General features: G+C 36.8%; 2 protein-coding genes across 2 annotated transcripts; one reads left to right on the forward strand and one right to left on the reverse strand.

The window, feature by feature from the left end:
* Positions 1–1,110: 1,110 nt before the first annotated feature.
* Positions 1,111–10,774, reverse strand: LOC117400145 (XK-related protein 9-like). The gene is made up of 4 exons (XM_033999601.3): positions 10,693–10,774; positions 8,316–8,842; positions 3,761–3,948; positions 1,111–2,652 (listed from the first exon to the last, which is right to left on the reverse strand). Exons 2-4 carry the CDS (start codon positions 8,594–8,596, stop codon positions 2,021–2,023), a joined length of 1,101 nt encoding a protein of 366 aa, XP_033855492.1. The 5' UTR covers positions 8,597–8,842; positions 10,693–10,774; the 3' UTR covers positions 1,111–2,020.
* A 4,268-nt stretch (positions 10,775–15,042) lies between these two features.
* Positions 15,043–24,477, forward strand: lactb2 (lactamase, beta 2). The gene is made up of 7 exons (XM_033999252.3): positions 15,043–15,348; positions 16,017–16,180; positions 16,282–16,408; positions 17,371–17,549; positions 21,954–22,102; positions 22,256–22,337; positions 23,780–24,477. Exons 1-7 carry the CDS (start codon positions 15,227–15,229, stop codon positions 23,821–23,823), a joined length of 867 nt encoding a protein of 288 aa, XP_033855143.1. The 5' UTR covers positions 15,043–15,226; the 3' UTR covers positions 23,824–24,477.
* Positions 24,478–25,293: the final 816 nt, after the last annotated feature.

Raw genomic sequence — 25,293 nt, forward strand, 5'->3', positions numbered from 1 at the left:
GCTTGTGTTTTTGATATCTCCACTATAAATGGCTGGGCATTTTTGATAACTTGTTTTCGAAGCCTTGAAGTGGTATATCATTTAAAAAAATGTATATCTTTTTACTTTGAAAATTGATGTGTAAATCCAAAATCTGAATTGTTATAATTTTCTTGTCACCAGGGCCCGGTTTTTCAAAATTTTAGAAATCCGATTTTTGTGTTTTAGCAGGATTATATGTTGAATTTGTGTAATCCAAATCCACTTTTCTCCTTTTAGTCTTGAGGCGTGCTCACAGAACCCATAGGAAGTTCCCATCGTCGCTTATTTTCTTCTGTAAATAGAGTTAAGATTTTAGTCTCAATTGTTGCCATTCATAACAACATTCATGAGCACCAAATCTAGTCACATAAATTAGTCAGAAAAAAAAACCCCATCAAAACATCAAAAAAAAAAAAATAAAAGCAATATTTTTCTTTTCTCTTTTAGGTGTTAAGTATAACAATGTTCTTGAATTACATGGTTTATAAGAATGGTAAAAGCTTACTATACATTCCTATAAAATTAGAATTATCTTCCAAGGTGTGCTATTTATTTTACACCTTAGCTTTTCAGAACTGTAGTTTAACCAGGAAGTAGAAGTGGAAATGGAGTATGCTGAAGTGAAGACAGGGCCTCTTTCGTAGTTAGCTACTCGGGGTGATTTCAATTAATTCGCCATTGACCTTTCTCATTTCCAGTAGCATGCAGGCTTCTTATGCTTCTGTTTTGGGACACCTTAGTGATCCAAAATAACAATAAACAAAAATAGAATGATAGTTTAGTTCTACAAATATGTACGGTTTTGTATCATCACATTTTTGGACAATCCAGGCCTGTCTTAAGCCTGTTTATTCTGCCACCTTATATACAGTAAAGCCAGAGCCATACCTCTGTTTTATAATAGAAAAATTATCAAAGCACATTCACACTTTAATAAGAAAGACCCAGCCCTAATTTCTACAATATCATATAGAACAGGGAGCACTGCAAACTTAAATACAATAAAAAAAAAAAGAAAAAATCTCAACCTGGATGACAGAAAACCCTAATACAACAACCAGTCATTTATAGGTATTGTTTTATAATTTATTATGTTAATTATACCAGAAAAAAAAAAACCAATTTGTAGAAACTGATACTGGTCCACCAAAAAAATACTGCACCTTCTGTACAAATGGATTTATACAGGGTTTTTTGTTTGTTTGTTTTTTTCAACAAGAATGTAAAGTAGGTTTTCAGTTCAGTCCAGAATATCAGATTATTCTATAACATTGGTGCCACCTAGCGAGCACTCTTTGTAATTGCAAATTTTGAACTTGCATTACCCCTCAAACAACAGTTCGGAAAACACTTGGTCGAGGACTGTGTACTTGATACCTTCTATCGGTATCTTTACATGTAAGACATATTCTGAATACATTTTAATTTTTTACAAAGCAAGGTCAATTTAACAGGAGTTATTTGATATTATGTACAGTATTACTTGTAAAAAGTAAACACTACACAGACAGTCTCACCATGGATGCAACTGTATTCCTTCCACAAACTGGCAACTTCATAACCACCTACTGCTGAACAATGTATGTAGCAGATCAAAATACAAACCAAGGAGAACAATCTGATAACAGTGTTTCTTTGTGTAAGCGTTGTACTGCTGCTTTTCAGCGTTGTACTTTTGCCTTTCAGCTCTCATAACACAGGCTATTTATTTGTAAATAACAAACAACATTTAATCCCATATACATATTAGTTTTAAAATGTCAAGTATAAATTAACAGACAAAAATAGCATTTCTCATAGCTGCTATAAACATAAAGGCAGACGTATTTAATACACAGTAAAATCAGAACATCATAATCAAAATAATTTCAGTTATTAACTATACCCTGGTGAATTTCAGCTGTATAAAGTGAATATAAGTAGATGTAGAAAAAGGTTTTCCATGTGGGTTCAGTTCACAGATCTGGTTTGTGAGCGATAGCAAAGTCCAAAACAAGTCTTATTGCTGTAAGAAACGACTTATTCGAGAAGATTGTTCCCTGGTTGGTCCAGCTTCCAATCCATCAATTTCATCAGCTACATTTGGAACATGTTTTTTTGGGTGTAAATAGAGATAATATAGTACAAGACAGATTAGTCCCAGTATAATTGTAACAGTTATGGTTATGGTGACAATCAAAAAGACTTCTGTAAGTGAAGGCTTCACACACCAAAACAAAATAAGTATACATGCTGTCTGCAGGACATACAGTATATAATACACTGCCATTGGAACTTGTGTATTTTGGCCTTTTATATTGAAAAAGGTAAAAACTAGTATAACCCCAACCACAGCCCTGTAATACATTTCCAGATATTTTGATTTACAGAAATTTGTTTGTTGTCTGAAGGCCCAAATTGTACCAAACAGCCACACTACAGCAACCAATGCTAAAGTGAAGTAGACATTTACAATGGTCAGGAGGACTATGCTTAGTACCCGGGAGGTTATTGTGAATAACTTGTAGAGCAGATATACAACTGTTGGTAACCCAAAAACGATTTCCTCCATTTTCAAGGATCTTCGCAAACACCTCTGGTAGTCAACAGTTGCCCAGGCAATAGTCAGGAATGATGTTAGGATGGTAACATCTGAAAAATAATGTACAAAGAACAGAAATACAGTCAGACTCCTAATGTAGCAGTTTGATACTTATGAAGCTGTTTCATGGTTATCAAATGTTATTCATCAAAACAGACTTTGAAAACAAAAAATAAGTTAAAGGAAACCCAAAATGGAAGTAAAATTAAGTCTTAGCATAAAATGAATCCATGTATCTTTTTTGTATTTATTGTGTGACATGAGCGTGTGTTTCTGGAAAACTTGAATGCCAGGACATACCAGACTTAATGGATTACCCATATTGGAACAGACTGACCAAACTTTTGCTCCACTGTGTTCCACATTCACAAGGCTTTAAGTAATGACTTTTTTTTCAGTCAGTTTCTATGAATAAAATAAAGTTTGATATATATATGAAACTAATCTAGACTATTGATGGTTTCATTAAAAACAGTAAAGAACAGTTTCAGGAATATGAAATTTCATTTTATTCATGAAAACATTCCTTAAATAACTCATTGGCTAAAGTTTTGTGAATAGAGCCCAAAGTCTTTGAACATTAACATTAACAAATGGTGCAATGTTTAGCAGTTTTATTTCTCTTTGAACAAAAAAGTGACACTAAAGCAAATGCAAAGGCCCATTGTCTCAGTGTAAATGTATTTAAGATTATCTGAGAAAGTTAGGTGCACACAGCACTAGACCGATACTCACTAATTACTCTGATTAGTAAGCAGTAAAGGAGCTGAGAGTTTGCATTTGCATTTACTTTTGCTTTAACATTAAACAGTACCCTCTGGCGAATTAAGCAATATAGTACAGTATTTCTAAATTGATTGTGTCTCTTAATACATTATATACCATGCTGAATACAATAAGTATTTCAGTACTGCATGTGAAAATAAAAGTGGTTTGAAATACATGCAATAGTAAAATATAAAAATATCTAGCTTTTTTATGTAATTTTTTTATTGAAAATGTAACGTATATGATAGTCCCAATGCTTTTAGCTCTTCAAATATATGTTTTTTCTATCCCAGGTGAAAATTCCCATATATGATTTGTTAGTACTGTTGACCAAAAACAAAGCCTTGATATCACCCTTCCTTTTCCTCTGCTGCAGCTAGTACAACTTACACTGAATGGAAAGCCTTTCTTTGTGCTCTAGTATGATGAAGATCTGCAATATGAGTTGAGGGGTACTCTCCAGGAAAGTCTCGAACAGTCTTAACATACTCAAGTCAGCTACTATGTTGAATAAATCACATACATCCTGGCTGGACCGATAAACTGCCTTGAATCCCTTACGAAGTACGTCCTTGTACCTTGTAAGGGGAAAGAAAACAGCAAATGCAAATTAGAATGAGCTATGACTCTCAACTGCAGTTGAAACATTTAAATCAAGCCACTTTAAAGTAAGCCTCTTACATTATGCTGAAAACTGTGATAACCTCTGCCTTAGCTAAGCTGCTTAGCACCTGTCACCTCAGCACAACTGTTTAAGTAACTGGTAAGTTATGGTTGTACATTTGAGAAAATAATGTGAATGGAAATGACATTACTGTTATCTTAATTAGCAACATAAATTAGTACAATAATATTTATGCAGACAGGCTAAAATAATTTAATCTATTCAGTCTTGAACAAAGAAGACTACGTGGAGATCTGATTCAAGCATTCAAAATTCTAAAAGGTATTGACAATGTCGACCCAAGGGACTTTTTCGACCTGAAAAAAGAAACAAGGACCAGGGGTCACAAATGGAGATTAGATAAAGGGGCATTGAGAACAAAAAATAGGAGGTACTTTTTTACACAGAGAATTGTGGGAGTCAGGAACCAACTCCCCAGTAATATTGTTGAAGCTGACACCCTGGAAGCTACTAACAACCAAACGAGCAACATGAAAGGGGTCGGAGGTATGGTACACTAAAGCATTGACCCGGAAGGGAAACGATGTGGCAGCCACGGATTGGAGGAACAGATGCAATCGTTAACCAAGGGGTCATGATTGACAGTATATAAGGAGACGTAGCGAGGTGATCTGTTCCTTTGTTATGGTTAACGCGAAACCGGAAGGAGACCTGTATTGTAATCGTGAGTGTTTTGTTTGTTTTGTCATGTCTAAAAACTGTTTGTTTGTTGTTATTAGACGGCTAACATGATCCGGAGCTGTTGCTAAAGCCAGCACCAAACCTGGACAACATTGCACTTGTGTCACAATTAACTGTATTTGCACCACAAGCACTATAGCACTCACTGTGGACTTGTGATCGTGTTTGTGTTACTTGGGGGTGTTTAAATATCGATACTATTATTTCGAGGCAAACCCGTAGATTACAACAGAGCAATATGCAAACCATTGTGTATTGTCTGTTATCATTATTGTTGACTGTTTTTGTCATCAGACTTTAGGTTATAAAAATAAAACTCCATTTCACCAGTACTTTGTTGTCTGTCTGTGGCAGAGTGGTTTACAGTGTGCAGGTGCAGGTGATCAATGAACAATTATAATCCAGGTGCAAAGTTGTTTAATGGGTTTGTATGTCCAGCGACTGACAGCAAAACAAACAGTAAATAAATGATGCTAAGTAATACAGCGGCATGTATTACTTATATTGTAATCCCCGGGTTTGTCCCAAAATAATAGTCCCGTTTATTATACACCCACACGAAACACAAAACACATACACAAGTCCGTTAGTGCATTAATTAGTGCTTGTGGTGCAAATACAGTTATTTATGATACAAGTGAAGTGCTGTTCTGGTTTTGTGCTGGCCCTTGGCGACAGCTCCGGAACGTGTTAGCTGGCTACTAATTATAAGACACAGTTAGACAAAACAAACAAACATTCACAATACGGATACACAAAACACAGGTCCTTCTGGGTTCTTTTTCTCAAACCAAAATGAAGGAACAGATTACGTCGCTTCGTCCCCTACTTATACCATCATTCATGACCCCTTGGTAAACGACTGCTGCCGCTGTCACATCATTTCCCTTCCGGGTCGATGAGTTAATGTACCAAAGCTCCGCCCCTTTTCTAAATGACCTTCCTTTTAACCCTAGGAACAAAGTCTCAGGCCAAGCAGTCCAGGGTACTCTGGTCCCGTTATATAGCGCCCTCACAGGTCGGGAGGGAGATTTACCACCAACAATTATTGTCTGTCACGCTGTCATTGTCTTGAGCACTGCATCATCCCTACATCTGTGCACTGCAACCACTTTGCCACAGTAGTCCAGACCCAATGAGAAACTATTATCATGTATATTTGCTAACGTCTACTGGTGCCAGAATCTAATGTTGCTGGCGCTATATGAGGTACACTGGCGCTAGAATCTAGCACCATAGCGCCAAATTTGCACCCGAATTTGCACATGTTAATGTTTTTGTATTTTTAGTTGTGTAAATAAAGTTTTAAGTGTTTGAATTTAAGTTTGGCAAGGATGCCAAATCTATGTGAAGAATGTGGCTGGGGTGTAATCGAGTAATAATTGGTGAACAATTAGGCCCAACCACATGCTATAAAAGAGGAGCCACATCCTTTCTTGGGAGGAGAGGGTTCAGTGAAGACACTGCCAAACCAGAACAGCGTGTTGTGGTTTGTAGTATTTTATTTGTGTTTTGCTTAAACCTTTTGTTAAAAATAAAAGTGCTGAACTGGAATTGCAGTTACTAACTTTGTGTTTTGCTATTCCTGTCGCTGACCAGCCTTGACCACAGCGTCACTTTACCACACACAATATATATATATATATATACACACACACACACACACACATACATACTCAATGATAATTATTTATATATTAACCAATTCCATGTCTTTTGAAACAAAATGATGTCTGAATTAGACAAACAATGACTATGTGAAAAAGTAAGTGAACCCCTGGTTTTATCAGCTCAATTAAGGGGATAATTAGAATCAGGTGTTTAAATAATTAGGTAGATCTGCAGGCCACTCTCGCCTTGGCTAATGTGAGTGTCATTCACTCAACTGTCAGAAAAAGACTGAACAAGAATGGTGTTCATGGAAGGATAGCCAGGAGGAAACCACTGCTCTCTAAAAAGAACATTGCTGCCTGTGTGTTCGCCAAAGAGCATATAGATGATCCACAAGACTTCTGGAACAATGTTCTCTGGACAGACAAGTCAAAGGTAGAACTTTTTGGCCTCAATGAGAAACGTTATGTTTGGCGAAAACCAAACACTGCATTTGAACAGAAGAACCTCATCCCAACCGTCAAGCATGGTGGTGGGAGTGTGATGGTTTGGGGCTGCTTTGCTGCCTCAGGACCTGGATGGCTTGCCATCATTGACACAACCATGAATTTTGCATTGAATCAAAAGATTCTAGAGGAGAATGTCAGGCCATCCGTCTGTGAGCTGAAGCTGAACTGAAAGTGGGTCATGCAGCAAGACAATGATCCTAAACATACAAGCAGATCTACAAAATAATGGCTGCAGAAGAAGAAATTCCATGTTTTATAATGGCCAAGTCAAAGTCCGGACCTAAACCCATCGAAATGTTGTGGCAGGACCTGAAGCGAGCTGTCCATGCAAGGAAGCCCTCAAACGTCACCGAGTTGAAGCAGTTCTGTAAGGAGGAATGGGCCAAAATTCCTCAAAACCGATGTGAGAGACTGACCAACAGTTACAGGAAATGCTTAGTTGAAGTCATTGCTGCCACCAGTTACTGAATCTAAAGGTTCACATACTTTTTTCACACATGGATGTTGAATGTCGAATCATTTGTAGATAAATAAATGTTGAAAAAGTATCATGTTTTTGTGTCATTTTAGGTTATCTGTATCTATTATTAGGACTTAGATTAAGATCTAATAACATTTTAGGTTTGAAATATGTGAAAATCCTAAGGGGTTCACAAACTTTCTCGGCACTATATATAAATAACATGTGAAAAACCCTACTTAGTACTCACATGGTATTCAGTCTGGAAAACTAAGTTATAGTGCATGTGGATGTGCACAGATTTAATTTAAACCCTTTAAGCTGAACTTGAACAACCTTCATTAATAGCATTTTGTTGGATGCATTTTTCAGCTGCAAATCCTCAAACCTGTGCAAAGTGGCTATTTTGTTGCATGTAGAAATTATTTCTATTTGCAGCAGCTTGATGTTGCTGCATCTATCTATCGTAGTGTGTTTTTTTCTTTAAAAAAAAAAAGGAAGATTAGTAGGAATTCTTTCACTGGAACTAATTTCAAGGTTCTGTATCCAGCTGGTTGTAAAACCATAAAGTTTTCAAACTAGAATGAACTGATGTATAGGAGCCTTTAAACATTACTGGCTAGATTCTTATAGCTATTTACTCCAAAATGTTAGTTATTTTTGTCTGAAAAGAAAGAAAAAACACCAAATACAGTTCTAAAACAAATGAGAAACCACTTTAAACTACCCACAAGCCCCTATATTAAATGTCTGAGTTGTTCACTTCCGATGGGTCATTTTATTGGATTTATTTTTACTTTCTGAAAATATTGTGCTAATGATGTTTTGGAGTAATTAGCTTTGAGTATGTAAACCTATGTGTTTACTATTAATTATGGAAAATTATCAGTGTTTATTTATGGTATGTACGGTTCTTTGATTTAAAATGAGTTTGCATTGCAATATGAAAATAGCAAACCAGACCATAATTGTTATCAGAGAAGAGAAAAACATACATACCTTATAAAAATCCCCATCTGAAATAAATGCACTACGGTAATCTGCCGCGGGGAGCACCTGCGAGTGTCTGAAGACTCCGGGGGATCATCTTTGAACCAAGAGAGACTGAATATTTGAATGGTTACTGTTGCAATTAACACAAATACAAGAGTCAGTGCAAACCAGGAATAGTGACCCTTGTCAAAATACTGAAAAGCCACCCATATATCTGCACCAATGTCTAATATATATGTCAGTATTCCAAAAACAGTCCAAGCAAAACGGTATGCTGATAATTTCATTTTTCAATTCAGTTCAGTGATCTGAGAACACGTTTCTCCATGTTTTCTTGTTGATTTGCAATTAGTCTGAATTCTTTCTCTCGAGTGATCAGCTAGTATTTGTTGTCTCTGGGATTTCCCATTTTGATTCGGATCCTATTGCTTGAAAATGACTGCTAATTCATGTCTGTTATAGTCTTCTTTGCTTGGCAATGAGCAATACATCATTTATTTGACAAAGGAGAAAATAAAATACTCTGGAACAATCTGAAAAAAAACACATGATAACACAGCATTATAATATATACAGTATTGCTATCCAGTGTTGGAGAGTAACGCATTACTGTAATCTGATTACATTTTTCAGTAACATGTAACTGTAATGGTTCCTTTATCAGATGGGTAATGAAATGTGGGAGCACATTACATTTTAGGTGAAAAAATAATAATGTGCTTACTTTAAAAAATGCATAACCTGGAAATCAGAAAGCACTTCAGTGCATGTCAACTGTGCCATAGAAGCAACTTGTAACGGTAATGGACCACTTTTTAAAAGTAACTTTCCCAACACTGTTGCTAACATACACTACTGAGAACAATGTTGCTTGCATTTTATAATAATATTAGGGAGAAGTTAGTGGAATTACAATATGGGTGTAATGTGTTTGGCTTTAACTAGCTAGGTTTCAATCCTAACATGTTCAATCGTCCCGTCCCGTTCCCACCCACCCCCCCACCCCCATTCTTGGCTTTTTAAGATTACAAAGTTGAGCCTCGATCCTCTTCCCTCTTCATCATAACTCCTTATCAAAGTTTACCTGGCTATTTATGAGAGTGATAGCTTTATTAATCAGTTGTATTATTTTCTCTAGAACTATTCATATCTGCCTTTAATTTTTAATTTCTGTCCATCTGCCAGTACTTCCTGACCCCAGAAAAATGTTCAACTATATTATCCCAAGGTATAGCAGAGAAGCTGAGTGGAGGCATGAAACAAAAACATAGGTGGAGACCTATTAACCAGGCAGTGTTATTGGCACTTTCAGGTACAAACCCTGCTATGTCAATAGAGGAATTTGATCTCAAGTGCTTTTAAGCCAGAATTAAAATGGCTAAATTCCATATAAAAAACATGGAATTAATAATACCACAGTGTAGATTACAAAACGACTTTACCTCCGTCTTTTCTAGTTGATTTGGACATATCATACAGTTGTTTCTGGGTCAAAGACTGCTATTTCTCAAAGCAGCCTTTGAACTCTTTATTGATTAGTTAGTTTGCCTCGGCTGTATGTGTTTTAGTGCTGCCTGCCATAGTGGCTCTTCTGCGCACAGGCAAGTACTCACGCAATACAACCCACAGCAATAAGAGTCATATTAATAAAACATTTTTGTAGCAGTTTAACACATAATAATAAAAAATTATGAACGAGGAGTCCCTTAATTCTGTAGTGTATGTTATTATTACATTATTACATTATTGTTATTTGAGCGGTTTATACCATTTTTAATGTTAGTTTTACTTTTTTATTGTTTCTGTGTTGGCCCCTAGATTGTGTATTTTTATAAAGATGTCAAAAATCAAGTGTAAAAGTGTAAACTGTGCAGTTTAGTTTAGTTAGTTTCACCTCGTTACAGTACATTGTATGTAGGAATTCCTTTCATGAATGAATCAAATTCCTACAGTAATGCTAACAAGTGGCCACTCCACCTTTTAAAGTCAGATTCAGAAGATTGTTATAGCATTCATATGACATGAAATAAATTATATCCAGACTAAAGTCCATTTGTTAGAGTGTTGTAGGCATGTGCAAATAGTGTTATCTGTTACTGGGCCACTACCTTGGCTTGACAAGCGAAAAAATTACTTAAATTGAGTTACAGAAAAAACCCAGTTCCTTACACAAACCCATCCTACCCTCAACACTATCCTTAATCCAGTTTTCACCACAAAATCTACTGAGCATTTTTTCACAAGGAGGTAAGGTATGAGTTAGAGTTAGACTATAGATACAAACACAGCTGTAGTACTTAGAAAGTGAAATCATGAAGAACATTCCTACAGTACCTTTAGTAATACTCCTTTGAATGGTTTGAGAAAAAAAAATGTTTCTTACCTTAAATAAACACCTTCTGGTCTCTTATTTGTACTGTACATACGTATGAGTAAATACAGCTTTGTTTCTTCCTTTCATTTTCACACACTGAAAATGGCCCACTATCTGTGGTATATATCATTACAATACCACACCCACCTGAATAGAGACTGGTGCTGCACCAATGAGATAGTAGTTTCTGTTCCCTGAAAGTCTCTAATCAAAACTGTAGCAGAACATGTTGCATTATTTTTACAGTATTCTATACTACATTTAAGAGAAAATAAAATGCTTAAAATGTGTTTTTTTTATATGGTAAATCATTGTTAGTTGTTGTGCTTGAACTAGCAATATCAAAATAGTGTGTAATGACTGCAAGTTGCAGTTGACAAATGCATTTATATTTAGATGAGATAATTAATTATTTGAGGATGTCCATGCTGAAATAGAATTACCAGTACCCTTTTTTTTAATCACATATCATATAGGTAGGTACTGAAGCCCCCCCCCCCCCCCCCCCCCCTTGTGTAAACATCACTATATGAGCCATACAATAAGGGATATAAATGGTTAAAAGGTCATCTTGTATAAAATACAGTTTCAGTCGTACTATACATTAACACTGTGCACCATTAACGTACTATACTATGGATTTATTGGATATGCTGCCATTTCATGAAGTTGAGGATAAAAGCCAAAAGTGTAAAACTCAGAAATCTGTATTGCTAAAGCACTAGGATTATGAAACATAAAGTATTATTGGTAAGGTAAGTCAAATGCGTATTTTACATTTGAACAACCATATCACCAACTTCCTATAATGTGTATTCCAAATATAACTTCACTCCAACTGTCATCATCCTCAGTGATTACATATGAAGAGTGCACCCAAACAACACAAATACATATTTTACCATTATTCCTTCGTGCAAGTGTAGTTTCCTTAAGTAATATGCAATGACAACCTGTTTATTAATATGCTGATTTAATTACACCCCAACTGACACAAGGCTTGGAACAATGTACACTACATTTATTTATTTGACTTCCCTTAAAAAGAATGTGCATGAGTGTGTGTTCATTATTAGAGTGGAAGTTATGTTGTCTAACCTGTTATGCCATGCATGCTGTTATGTTTCTCACCAGATGTTATTCCTTGAGTTTAAACCGAACATGACATCACACTTATTTCATGTAAAGTGATGGTAATTATTACGGCTACACCTACATAAGCAACATCCCAGCTCCACTCCTAATCAAGCATTCCTTTACCCTATTTTAAGGTCTTTCAACATTGGTAGATTGGGATAGTGTTTGGTATTTAGGTAATTCAGCTCTGGCTTGAGAGATGCTGCCCCAGATTTATCCACCACAATGCATAAATGTAGATGTTGTCCATTGTTAGTAAGTCAGCTCTTTTACCCTTTTACTTAATTTGTAGAAAATGTAAAACTGACTCTTCAATGATTTCAGCAATGCTCTTCTGCCTCCATTTTGAAGACCAAATAATTTTGTTCTTGGCAAATGCATGTTTAGTTGGTTCCTGTCCAATAATTCTCAGTTATATCTGCTTACACTTTCTTATCACCTGAATGTTTGAACTTAAGCCCCTTTCACACTGGCATGTTCTATCCGGGTCAGGAACCGGTGTCATGCAGGTCGGCTACGCGATTTCACACTGCTTTTTTAAATTTGATTTAGTAATCGCCATTTATTTTATTATTTTCTCCCAATTTGGCATATCCAATTATTTTTTAGGCTCAGCTTACTGCTACCACCCCTGTGCTGACTCGGGAGTGGTGAAGACGAGCAACGCTGTCCTCCGAAGCGTATGCTGACTTTATGGGACATTCTGTTTTGCCCACTATATAGTGTCATCTGACAGCTGTACTTTACAATAAACATCTAGTGACAGCAACCAATTGCTATGTATGTTTCAAATTATGCAAGAATGCATTATACAAATACCTTAAATACTGCTTCAGTTTTAAAAACATGAATTCATAACTACAGTTAGAGAGGCACATGCCCAGGTAGTTATTCAAACTGTGGTATCCGGTATATGGATAACACCTCAGTTACCTTACTGGGAAATAATGAGTGTTTATTATAGTAATGCTTATGAACTAAATGCATTAAACACGTGTACAGTGTACAGAATGCTGTATTGATAAGATTTTTTTAATTGCAAAACAAAACGCAGTTTTTCTAGCAGCACTGAAAAAATGATACCTACAAGATATTTTTGTATTTAAATTGAAATTGAAATGGTCATAGATTTTACTGTCTTTAAGAGCAATAACAATGGATGTTTACCTTAATATTTTGTAATATACAGTACATGTAGGGGTAGATGTAAGTGATTTGCCAGTGCAAACCCCCCGTAACGCAGCTGTAAATCATGTTTAGCAGCTGTAAGGTCTAATGATTTTTGCAGTCGCTAAAAATGCAGCGTGTGTAAAGAATGGTGTTCACCTGGCGTTCTGCACCCACTATCAAATGTGCACTTTGCCATAATTAATCAATTAAAATTATATTGAAATGCATTCAAATGAAGAAAAGAACATGGAATTGGACGTGGTCTGGATACTAAGTGGGTGCAAACATTATGTGATGTAAAGGATTTTGCCTTTAACTTAGGCAATTGCTGACCCTCCAAAAACTTTGCACCTTTTCTTACAATGTGCAAACCATTGTAGAAACGAGTAATTAAGAGCTTTGTAAAAGCACACAACTGCAGAGAAGGGCAAGACCCCGCATATTTAATCCCAGGGTAATTTAGTTTGGGATGCCAAAGGATGCGGTGCTAAAGCATTATTGTCTCACTCCGCAGCTCATCCTAGACCCAATAGCTGAATTGAGGGATGCTAGGCAGCAGTGTGGAGTAGTGGTTAGGGCTCTGGACTCTTGACCGGCGGGTTGTGGGTTCAATCCCAGGTGAGGGACACTGCTGCTGTACCCTTGAGCAAGGTACTTTACCTAGATTGCTCCAGTAAAAACCCAACTGTATAAATGGGTAATTGTATGTAAGAATAATATGTAAAAAATAATGTAATTGTATGTAGAAAAATGTGATATTTTGTAACAATTGTAAGTTGCCCTACATAAGGGTGTCTGCTAAGAAATAAATAATAATGCTAGACCCCAGTGTCAATCTAGGGCCCGCCATCCCTGTATATGTAAAGGTGCTGTGTTCTCTGCACTACTTAGCCTCTGGTTCCTTTCAGACCACAGTTGGAATGCCTAGAGCAGGGGTCTCCAACCCTGGTCCTGGAGAGCTACTGGGGCTTCTGGTTTTTGTTTCAACCAATCTCTCATTTACTTAATTGAACCAATTATTTGGTTTAATTAGTCAAGATTAACAGGTGTTCCAGATCTTTAGCCACTGATGATGTAAAGACACCTATAAAATCTGCTGGATAGGGGCTCTCCAGGACCAGGGTTGGAGACCCTTGGCCTAGAGGGATAGCCCAATCCACCTTTTCCAGAGCGCTAGGCACATTTCTGGATATCATGCTGAAAAGGGCAGGCCAATACATATAATTTCCAAAGGATACTCGCATAACTGATGTTGTCTGAGGCTTTTCCAAACAACTCAGTTCATGCTGAGTGACCTCAGCCCTAAGGACTCTCAGCTCCTTCTCAGAAAACTTTTCTTTTCTGTGCGCCAAGAGGACTTTGCTACCTTTCCTTTGACACTTCTTTTTGTTTGTATTTTCGTGCTCCACAAATATCATACAGCGCCTACTGCTCTCTGTACTCCTAACTCTGTCATCTTTGGGCTTCAAGTGCGGCCTCGAAATACACCAATGCGCTCACTGAGAACCTCATTATCATAATTTCCATTGCTCTTAAGCTTACACTGGACGCAGTGCAAAATAATTGCCTGACCGCAATGCAATTAGAATTTTGCACCTGCAATTATTTGCACTGCACCCTAAAAAGTGTCTCATAAAATATTAATTTAAATTAAATTAAATAAATGAAATTCACTTACTAAAAACAAACTGCTTTGAATATAACTTTTTTTGGTATAATAATACATTTTTGGTCTAAAATGAAATAGGGATTGCAAAATAGCTCACAAAAAATGTATGAAGGCAAAAAGCATATTTTTTGTTGTCTTTTCTGTGGCTTGATCTATTCCAGCAGCGACCCCCTCAAACACAATAGATGCTTGTTTGAGAATTTTTTGTTATTCAATACTTACATAAAATATTACAAATATCAATACAGTATACACCGACTATTTAGATGACTTCCAGTTTGTTAGTTAAAACACCGTTCCACCACTGAGGCACCAGTCTTATCTCCTACGCTCCTGCAGGGGGAGCTGTTTTATTTCACGCGAGTTTGTCATAGGGAAATCAAAACACTCCACCTAGCGGACGACAGCTGAAGTGACAACAAGTACACACACATTTTACGTGCGACTGAGAAAAAGCACAGTTCAAAGTCTTCTGAATTTGATGCCGTGTGATTTACCAAAACAGTTTGCGATACACTCGCACTGAAAATACAAATAATCTATAAGTACCTGTGTACTGTTTTTAAAATGACAACCATTCTTCCCCGCATCGAGCAGCTGTCCTCCCGGGTGATCAGAATCCTCGGCTGCAACCCTGGGCCCATGACTCTGCAGGGAACTAATACTTACCTGGTGGGAACGGGGAAGAGGTAAGGTTTAGGATATAGAATACAACAACAAAAAATTGTGTTTACATTCCTTTGGGCTTTGAAAAAAAAAAAAAACGTGCGTGTAAACTTACAGCAAGCCGACTTTGTGTGGTACCGTACCTGCATTGTATGAGAATGCAAATGTCCAAAGTTTCTTTCTGTTCCTGTTAACGCTGCAGTCTCACAATATCTGTGGCATCGCCGTGTTTTGACTTTTTTGGTCGAGGCTAGTTCCCATCAGAGGAAAGAATCTCTAATGCCATGGGAACTAGACTCAACATCACGTTTTACGCAGTTGTCGTTTGTTTGTGCCTGCTTGTTGTCTTTTTTAAATTTTGAATTAACTGTGTCAAAGAAAAATTGTGAAAACATGACATGACCTTGGCTTACTTGCCTATTACCAACACCACTCGGCGAATGTAGAGGTTACTACATGTTGCACCCACACCATCCTTTTCAGATTTCACTGCTTTGGTTTTTGCTGAAACTCCCAGTGGTCAGGTTACACAGAGTGCGCACTCTTTTACATTTGTATGTGTGGTAGATGCAGGTCATATGACATTGTTTTATGATTTCATGATCTTGGTGCTCTGATTCTGTATTTACTGTAATGGTGAAGGAGATACAGTGAGTTACTAACATAAATACTGTTTTTTGTTTTATTTTAGACGAGTCCTTATAGATACTGGTGAGCCATCAGTTCCCGAGTACATTACCTGTTTAAAACAAACTTTAAACAAGTTTAATACTACAATCCAAGAAATCATTGTGACCCACTGGCACATGGACCATGTTGGTGGGATTGAAGATATCTGCAGAGACATCAGCAGCGGTGAGCATAGCCAGTGTAATTACGCTTCCTAATGGTATTTGTAATATGAATATTCTCTCAATGGCGTGTATTATATGTTTGTTTTTTTTAAATTTTGATAGGTTCCAACTTGCGCATTAGCAAACTTCCTCGTAATCCTCATGTTGAAGATGTAATAGGAGAAGGAGAGCAGCAGTATACTTACCTGAAGGATGGTGATGTGGTGGAAACTGAAGGAGCCACCCTCAGGTAAGTCTATTAAAAGGTAACGTGTGACCCTACCATTAGTGAGATAAGACTGAGAAATTACTGTGGGACACCACTGCATGCATCAAGGACTGGGCTTTCGGTTTCTTTTCATTTGTCATTAATGATGCAATGGTAAGTGGAGTTAAACATCTTATATAATGTCTTGGTTATACAAACATACATACAGTATTGTTTGTTTAATGTTCTGATTTTAAGGCTTTTACTTGGATAGGGTAAATTGATTTGTGTGTAAAAATGAGAATTCTCACATGCATGTGGTTGGCTACAGTATCTGTAGAAATACTGCAAACAAAAATATTTTATTCCATCCAACGCACATGATAAATGCCAGCTGTTTGCAGACACCAAGACCACCTGTTATTTGTGAAAGGAAAACACACCAGTAATGATCCAAAACAAGCTTGAAAGCACTTACAAGTCCTTAAAATAGGAGGCAGTGTGGTCCAGTGGATAAAGAAACAGCCTTGTAACCAGGAGGTCCCCGGTTCAAATCCCACCTCAGCCACTGACTCATTGGTGACCCTGAGCAAGTCATTTAACCTCCTTGTGCTCCGTCTTTCGGGTGAGACGTAATTCTAAGTGACTCTGCAGCTGATGCATAGTTCACACACCCTAGTCTCTGTAAGTCGCCTTGGATAAAGGCGCCTGCTAAATAAACAAATAATAATAATAAAGTGAAACCACTACTTTTGTAGTCATAATAGATTTTATAAAAAAAATTATGTTTTGTAATATACCTATTCTGTAAGTTACCGCATTTTACTGTTTATCCTCTGCCTATGCTTGATGTTTCTAAAGCCAGAGTCATGCCTGAGCATGGTTAGTACTTGACCTACACAGCACTACCAGCTAATGTTGGTTACTTTGCTTGCAATATTCAGGTGATTGCGCTAGAAATGAGTTGGAACACAGGTTGGAAACTTGTGTGTTTTCCTTCATAGGATCCTTTTCACACCTGGCCATACGGATGACCACATGGCTTTAGTGCTCGAAGAAGAAAAGGCAGTGTTTTCTGGAGACTGTATTCTTGGTGAAGGGACAGCGGTGTTTGAGGACCTCTATGATTACATGAAATCGCTGGAGAAGCTAGTAAATGCCAACGCTGAATTGATATATCCAGGTTTGCATTTTTTCTTACATTGTTATATTTAAATTAGTGCTTCCAGATTTTTTTTATTGGTTTCCTTTATTTGCCACTGTAAAATCTACTCCAAGAACTTAAGGCAGCAGAAGGCACTGATTGAAGTGCAGTATTGCTAGCTACTACTTGTTCGCTTTGTACCACTTTTGGCTGCACCTTTGTTTAATTTTTTACAGTTTCAGTAACATTAAAAACTCCCTGAATGTACTGCTCAAACAGGCAGTAAAGCAGATGTATTAGGCAGAGTTAACTGGTAAGACACTGTAGTTAGAAACATTGGCGAAATGTATCTAAAAAAACATTGCTAAAGGCATATGTCAGAATGGCACTGGAACTAAAAATAGGTAGTAAAATTGTTTAAAATGTTGGCATGGTATTTAGGTGTGTTCTATATATTTAAATTGTGTATCACACATTAATATACCGGTGTGTTTAAATGGCAATTGCTACTCTGGCAACTTCACTTTAATCTGTTTTTCATTCATCCAAATTAAAAGATGAATATCATACCTTGAATCTAATATATAATTTAGTACATATCTGTTAAAAATGAAATGCTTATAAAAAAGTGAAAAGATTATGGGCTAAAATATTGAAGGCAAAATGTGGGTTTTTGGTGTCTCTCTTTACTTTCAGCTTAATATTTTATAATGAAAAGGTTACCTGGGGTCCATCCTAAAATTTACCATAAAATGTATGTATTGTGGTAGTGACTGATTGCCAAGGCAGACAGCGGTAGACATTGCAGTTAAGTGTGGTTGCGCACTTTTATTGACACAGACAAATCAGAACAAACACAAAGCAACAGCTAAGCCATTTCCCTGTACAAAAACCCTTTTGAGAGTTTTCTCAAACCACACTATAATCCTTTTCTTCTTCCAAACCACACACCAACTCCCCACAAAAACTCCTACTAACTACACCCTCCTCTACTTCCTGAACCCAGAGTGCCTTTATACCGAGTTAATTATGCTTAATTGCAAACACTCAAACAATTATTGTATTAATTCATTCATCAGATATTCTGAGACCTTGAGCCCTAGAGGCTGTTGGGAAATGTAGTTTTTATTTAGTGGCCATGGCAGCTTTCCCCAGGACTACATTTTACACCGGAAACTGCTTTTTTCATGGGCAAACTTACATATTTGCCACACGTGACACTGTGTGTGTGGGAACAATGCAAAAAAAGAAAAAGCTCGGTCTCACTGGTAATCCAAATCGAGAAGGATGACTCTTCAGAGATAATATTCTTGCTGATCACAGCTTAGGAATGAAGATCCAACAGCAGGGCAAGGCGTACACAGTAATAACACAACTGCGATGTAGTTTTGTGGTTGTTATTTATAGCTTTTTTGTATCTTTCCATAAGCTATACTGACTGAACTACAATGGATTACAAACTTTACAAGCAACTCCATTTCAAAAAGTCTGCTATTTTAAAGGGATCTAACAGAAAACCAAACAATGGGCTCATTTTTTTCTTTCTGCGTACCTTATAAAATTAGTGCTGCCTCGCCAGGCTTACTGCTGCTAAAAATAAGAGACAGCAGGTGGAACGCTTATCGTCCCACGTTGTGAGGTATTTGCTACAGATTGGCATATTGCACACATTGCCCGAGACTCGCTGGGTATTGTTGACAATGTCCATCCAATGACCGAAGTACTCTACATTTCTGTTACGAAAATAACATTGCCCAAAATTAGCAGCCAAGAGCAGCAGCCAATGACAGCATTGACCGGGCATTGACATCATTGTGACAAACCAGGGGCGCTTGCCACATGCTGGACCCTCTTCACCTGTCTTAGTGTAATTAACCCTATGTGGTCTATTTATTCAGCGCGTCTCAGGCACGTCAGGTCCAATTTATTTTCACACGCGCAGTTTATTTTAGACACAAGTGTTTTTTTTCACAGTAAAACAGGTTTAAAAGGCACTGCATATCAACAGGACACTCAGTACTGCATCTCCAGCCCCGCCCCACCCCTTGTTCACTGTATTTTTCACATACCTCTTCATAGTCGTGCATACTGATAAATCATCTCCTGATCACTCGTTTAATCACCAAACTCCTCAATAATGCGATCCAAGTCATTATTTTATTGCTATAACATCTAAAAAAAAGCTCTGCAAATGTCAGTGATATTCTTTGAGCGCTGGATGCAGAAGCAGCTACAGACGTGCTCAAATTTGTTGGTACCCTTACAGCTCATTGAAATAATGCTTCATTCCTCCTGAAAAGTGATGAAATTAAAAGCTATTTTATCATGTATACTTGCATGCCTTTGGTATGTCATTGAATAAAGCAAAGAACCTGTGAAAAGAGATTAATTATTGCTTATTCTACAAAATTATTCTAAAATGGCCTGGACACATTTGTTGGTACCCCTTAGAAAAAATTGGATTATAGTGATGTTTCAAACTAATTAGTTTCTTTAATTAGTATCACACATGTTTCCAATCTTGTAATCAGTCATTCAGCCTATTTAAATGGAGAAAAGTAGTCACTGTGCTGTTTGGTATCATTGTGTGCACCACACTGAACATGGACCAGAGAAAGCAAAGGAGAGAGTTGTCTGAGGAGATCAGAAAGAAAATGATAGACAAGCATGGTAAAGGTAAAGGCTACAAGACCATCTCCAAGCAGCTTGATGTTCCTGTGACAACAGTTGCAAATATTATTAAGAAGTTTAAGGTCCATGGAACTGCAGCCAACCTCCCTGGGCGCGGCCGCAAGAGGAAAATCGACCCCAGAGTGAACAGAAGGATAGTGCGAATGGTAGAAAAAGAACCAAGGATAACTGCCAAAGAGATACAAGCTGAACTCCAAGGTGAAGGTACGTCAGTTTCTGATCGCACCATCCGTCGCTTTTTGAGCAAAAGTGGGCTCCATGGAAGAAGACCCAGGAGGACTCTGCTTTTGAAAGAAAAACATAAAAAAGCCAGACTGGAATTTGCTAAAATGCATATTGACAAGCCACAATCCTTCTGGGAGAATGTCCTTTGGACAGATGAGTCAAAACTGGAGCTTTTTGGCAAGTCACATCAGCTCTATGTTCACAGACGAAAAAATGAAGCTTTCAAAGAAAAGAACACCATACCTACAGTGAAACATGGAGGAGGCTCGATTATGTTTAGGGGCTGCTTTGCTGCGCCTGGCACAGGGTGCCTTGAATCTGTGCAGGGCACAATGAAATCTCAAGACTATCAAGGCATTCTGGAGTGAAACGTACTGCCCAGTGTCAGAAAGCTCTGTCTCAGTCGCAGATCATGGGTCCTCCAACAGGATAATGACCCAAAACACACAGCTAAAAGCACCCAAGAATGGATAAGAACAAAACATTGGACTATTCTGAAGTGGCCTTCTATGAGTCCTGATCTGAATCCTATCGAACATCTATGGAAAGAGCTGAAACTTGCAGTCTGGAGAAGGCACCCATCAAACCTGAGACAGCTGGAGCAGTTTGCTCAGGAAGAGTGGGCCAAACTACCTGTTAACAGGTGCAGAAGTCTCATTGAGAGCTACAGAAAACGTTTGATTGCAGTGATTACCTCTAAAGGTTGTGCAACAAAATATTAGGTTAGCGGTCCCATCATTTTTGTCCATGCCATTTTCATTTGTTTTGTTATTTACAATATTATGTTGATTAAAAAATCAAAAGCATAGTGATTTCTATTAAATATGGTATAAACAATGGTGGATGCCAATTACTTTTGTCAGTTTCAAGTTATTTCAGAGAAAATTGTGCATTCTTAGTTTTTTGTAAAGGGGTACCAACAAATTTGAGCACGTCTGTATCTTGTTTGTTTATGGCCGTGTTATCTATGTGGTGCCGGATCTATCTGTATTCATGAGATACGCCCCTTTTTTTCTTTTTTTTTTTTCGGCTCCTATCTATCTCACTCGGCCATTGAATGGTTTTCTCGGCTTTTTCCGGAGAAAAAACGACTAGAGACCTGTTTTTTACATCTTTTTGATGATGTCGGACAGGGTCCGACATTGGACCGGAAAGGGAAAATTGCAATGTTAGACCAGGTCCGATATAGGACCGCAAAGGGTTAAGGGCCATATAAGAATGCTAAATACTGTAAGTGATTTTTAGGCGCCCTTCTTGTTGCGCTCCGGATTGCTTTAGTGACATTGTAGGTGCTATAAGAGTTACTTTAAATAAGATACTGTTTTAGCAGCAGGCAGTAAACATTTGAATGTTTTTGAAATAAAAATTAAAAATGCAAAACTGTGTGAACGTGCAAAGTGAAAAATGGCGATTCAAAAATGTCAAAATTCGCCGAATTTAATACCAGCCAAAATGTCCTTTTTATGGTATGAACCGAAACACATTATTTTAACTTCTTTTTATGAATTTCTGTTTATTCAACCACAGGTCATGGACCAGTTGTACAGAATGCTGGTGCAAAAATAAGAGAATACATCGCTCACAGGAACTTGCGTGAACAACAGATTCTAACTGTTCTCCAAGAAAACTCTGGAAACTCCTTCACATCCATGGATCTTGTAAAAATTGTTTATAAGGTATTTTCATCTCACAAATCCAACTTGTTCTTTCCACATGCTTTCGCCTTCTGCAGCAAGCGGTGAAAGCATGGGGACAGCTACCAAGACTGTCAAGTATACAACTTTCTCATCTTGATCATGGTTGTATTGATAACCTTTTTGTGTTATTAGGAAACTCCTGAACATCTACATAAAGTAGCAGAGGTAAACCTTGTGCATCATTTAAAGAAGCTAGAAAAAGAAGGGAAATTATGTAAGTTATGTGTGTTGTTTTTCCTGAAGATGATAGTATAACTGTTGGGATCCACGTAGAAATATGACCCCATCAGCATGGGCTTTGTAGTGGACAATAAACCCCAAGCAGATGGGGTAATATTTCTACTTGAGATCCTAAAACAACTATTGCATGTTTTGTTTTGTTTTTTATTATAAAGTAATATAAGTGAAGATGAATAAAATAATAGAATTATGTTTTGCACATGGCCTTCATTCTTATCAAGAAAGTTCTGTTTAACAAAATATATATAGATATGGGTGAGATCTGGCTGTTTATTTTAGCAAGTCAATCAGTACGTTTACATGACAAAGTGTTTACATGACAAAAACTGAATCAGAAAACTGATTTTCTTAAAACATCACTTTTCTGTGTTTGCATGATTAACGATAGAAAGTCTAATTAGAGTTCAGCTGTATACATGGATTGAAGTTTTCGGAAAAACGCAGGATATTTTCACATGCAAAGTATTGTAGTACCCTAAGTACGATTTCAACAGACCAGACATTTTTTCTGCGATAGAACGGAGACCAATCCAATAACAAGTGCTTTATCGAAGTGTCGGGTCTTAAATTCAAAAGATTACTATCCTATACCTCTTTTCAGATTCCCCACAATGTGCAATCAGCCTTTCAAACAGCTCATCCTGTTCTATATTACCAGTTTCTTTTGCAGACGATATTTTAAATTGTCACGTAATTTTAAAGCTGGAAAACATGTGCTGCTTCAGTATGGGCTATTAAAAAAATACATACGGACAAATATTACTTTATCCCTAACTACTTATTATTATTCTTTTTTTCTTCTTCTTCTTCTTCTTATTTATTTCTTAGCAGACGCCCTTATCCAGGACGACTTACAGTCGTAAACAAAAATACATTTCAAGAATCACAGTACAATTAAGAGCAAGATAAAATACAATGACTTTGGTTCTAGCAAGTACATGACAAAATACGATTCAACAGAGCAAATGGATCCATGCAGACTGACTACATATTATTATTTTCTCTGTTTTCTAAAACCACATGCAGGAATGAACGTCAAAGTTTGCACATGTGCAGTACGCTATCAGAATAAGATTTCAGAAAAGTGCGTTTACATAAATTTCTAGGTGCTGTTTTCCGAAAACTGACCTAAGGAATATTCCGATATATTTTCCGAAAACTTTGTTTACATAACTTTTGATATCAGAATTAGTTTTCGGAAAACTTAGTTTTCCGAAAAATATCGGAATTCTTATGCTCATGTAAACGCACTGATTATGTTTGTCCTTAAAGTAACAACCTCTACATTGTATTGAATTAGCTATAATAGCAAGCAACACGTACTGTGAAAGTTGTTTTTTGCTTGTTATTTAAATAGACCACTTGGAGTTTGAATACACAGGGCCATTTCTTAAATACATCTTTATTGTTTTACAGCAAGAGAAGCATCACCTCAAGGAAAATGGAAAAGCAATCTATAATTCTTCCAATGGGCTCTTGGGTTCAAGTTTTTCTTATCTTTACAATGTGCCTTATAATGTGAAGTGGGCATTGTATGCATTGGTTTCCTTTGTATGATATCTTTTCAATGAAATCATGTATAAATTCTATTATGTGAACCAGTACAGACATGGTTATTTTTGCCATACATTTCAATACATACATTTAAGCAGTGTTTGTTTGAATACTCAAATATTCGTCCCAGCACTCGTTCAAACGAAGTACCAAGTCCTAATTGGAAAACCATCCCAATTCCAACATCTCAAAGCACATTAACTTTGCATTTGTTTTGTTTTTTTAATAATGTTGGCTACTTTTTACACTTGTAATATACCGGTAATACTATTATTTAATAATTAAATATGATGTTAATAAAACATTATGATCTTATAATGGAAGTGTTTTTAATTGCATGTCTGAGATGTTGAAATCCATTTAATTAGTGTACCATTCTTTTTACAACATGCAGGTTTGTTTGGAGTGTGGTGTGCAGGCAATGGATAAGTCGGACATTTTCCACATTCAAAAATATCATGTTAGTACTAAAATAAATACATTTAAATGTAATCTATTGAAATGTTTTTAATAATTGTTTCATTTTTTTCTAATTTTATTAAAAACTGGAGTTGATTGTATTGATAAGGATTTGTTTTCCTTAAGTTCAAGTCTGCTGCTAAATATCAAAGAAAGAATCTGAGAAACCAATTTACTTGAGTAAGTTGAGTCATTAAATGAACCTAACACATTGTTTGTAACTTGTCTTGTAAAATTAATAGTTTTAGTTTACATAAATGAAAATTGAGTAAATAGCTTTTTAGCAAAGACCTTAATAAATCTGGCCCAAATTGTCTACCAGAAACAGCTATAATGAACATGCTGTAATTGAAGATTGTATAAAGGATTATGTCCACCTCCTATGTTAAACTACTGTATCTAAAATATGTTTTCCCAACGCTGCTACACATACTGAGATAAAAAAAAGAGCCTTGGCTGTTGTATGTACTCTAGATGGGGCTGGATTCACACACAGACTTACACATATATATACAGTGCCTTGCAAAAGTATTCAGACCCCTGACCAATTCCCTCATATTACTGAATTACAAATGGTACATTGAAATTTCGTTCTGTTTGATATTTTATTTTAAAACACTGAAACTCAAAATCAGTTATTGTAAGGTGACATTGGTTTTATGTTGGGAAATATTTTTAAGAAAAATAAAAAAACTGAAATATCTTGCTTGCATAAGTATTCAACCCCCACACATTAATATTTGGTAAAGCCACCTTTCGCTGCAATAACAGCTTTTAAGTCTTTTGGGGTAAGTATGTACCAGCTTTGCACACAGTGTCGGAGTGATTTTGGCCCATTCTTCTTGGCAGATTTGCTCCAGGTTGTTCAGGTTGGTTGATGACGCTTGTGGACCTCAATTTTCAAATAGTGCCACAGA

The sequence above is a fragment of the Acipenser ruthenus genome, chromosome 4 (assembly GCF_902713425.1).
Source record: "Acipenser ruthenus chromosome 4, fAciRut3.2 maternal haplotype, whole genome shotgun sequence".
In the NCBI taxonomy this organism is placed as follows: domain Eukaryota; kingdom Metazoa; phylum Chordata; class Actinopteri; order Acipenseriformes; family Acipenseridae; genus Acipenser; species Acipenser ruthenus.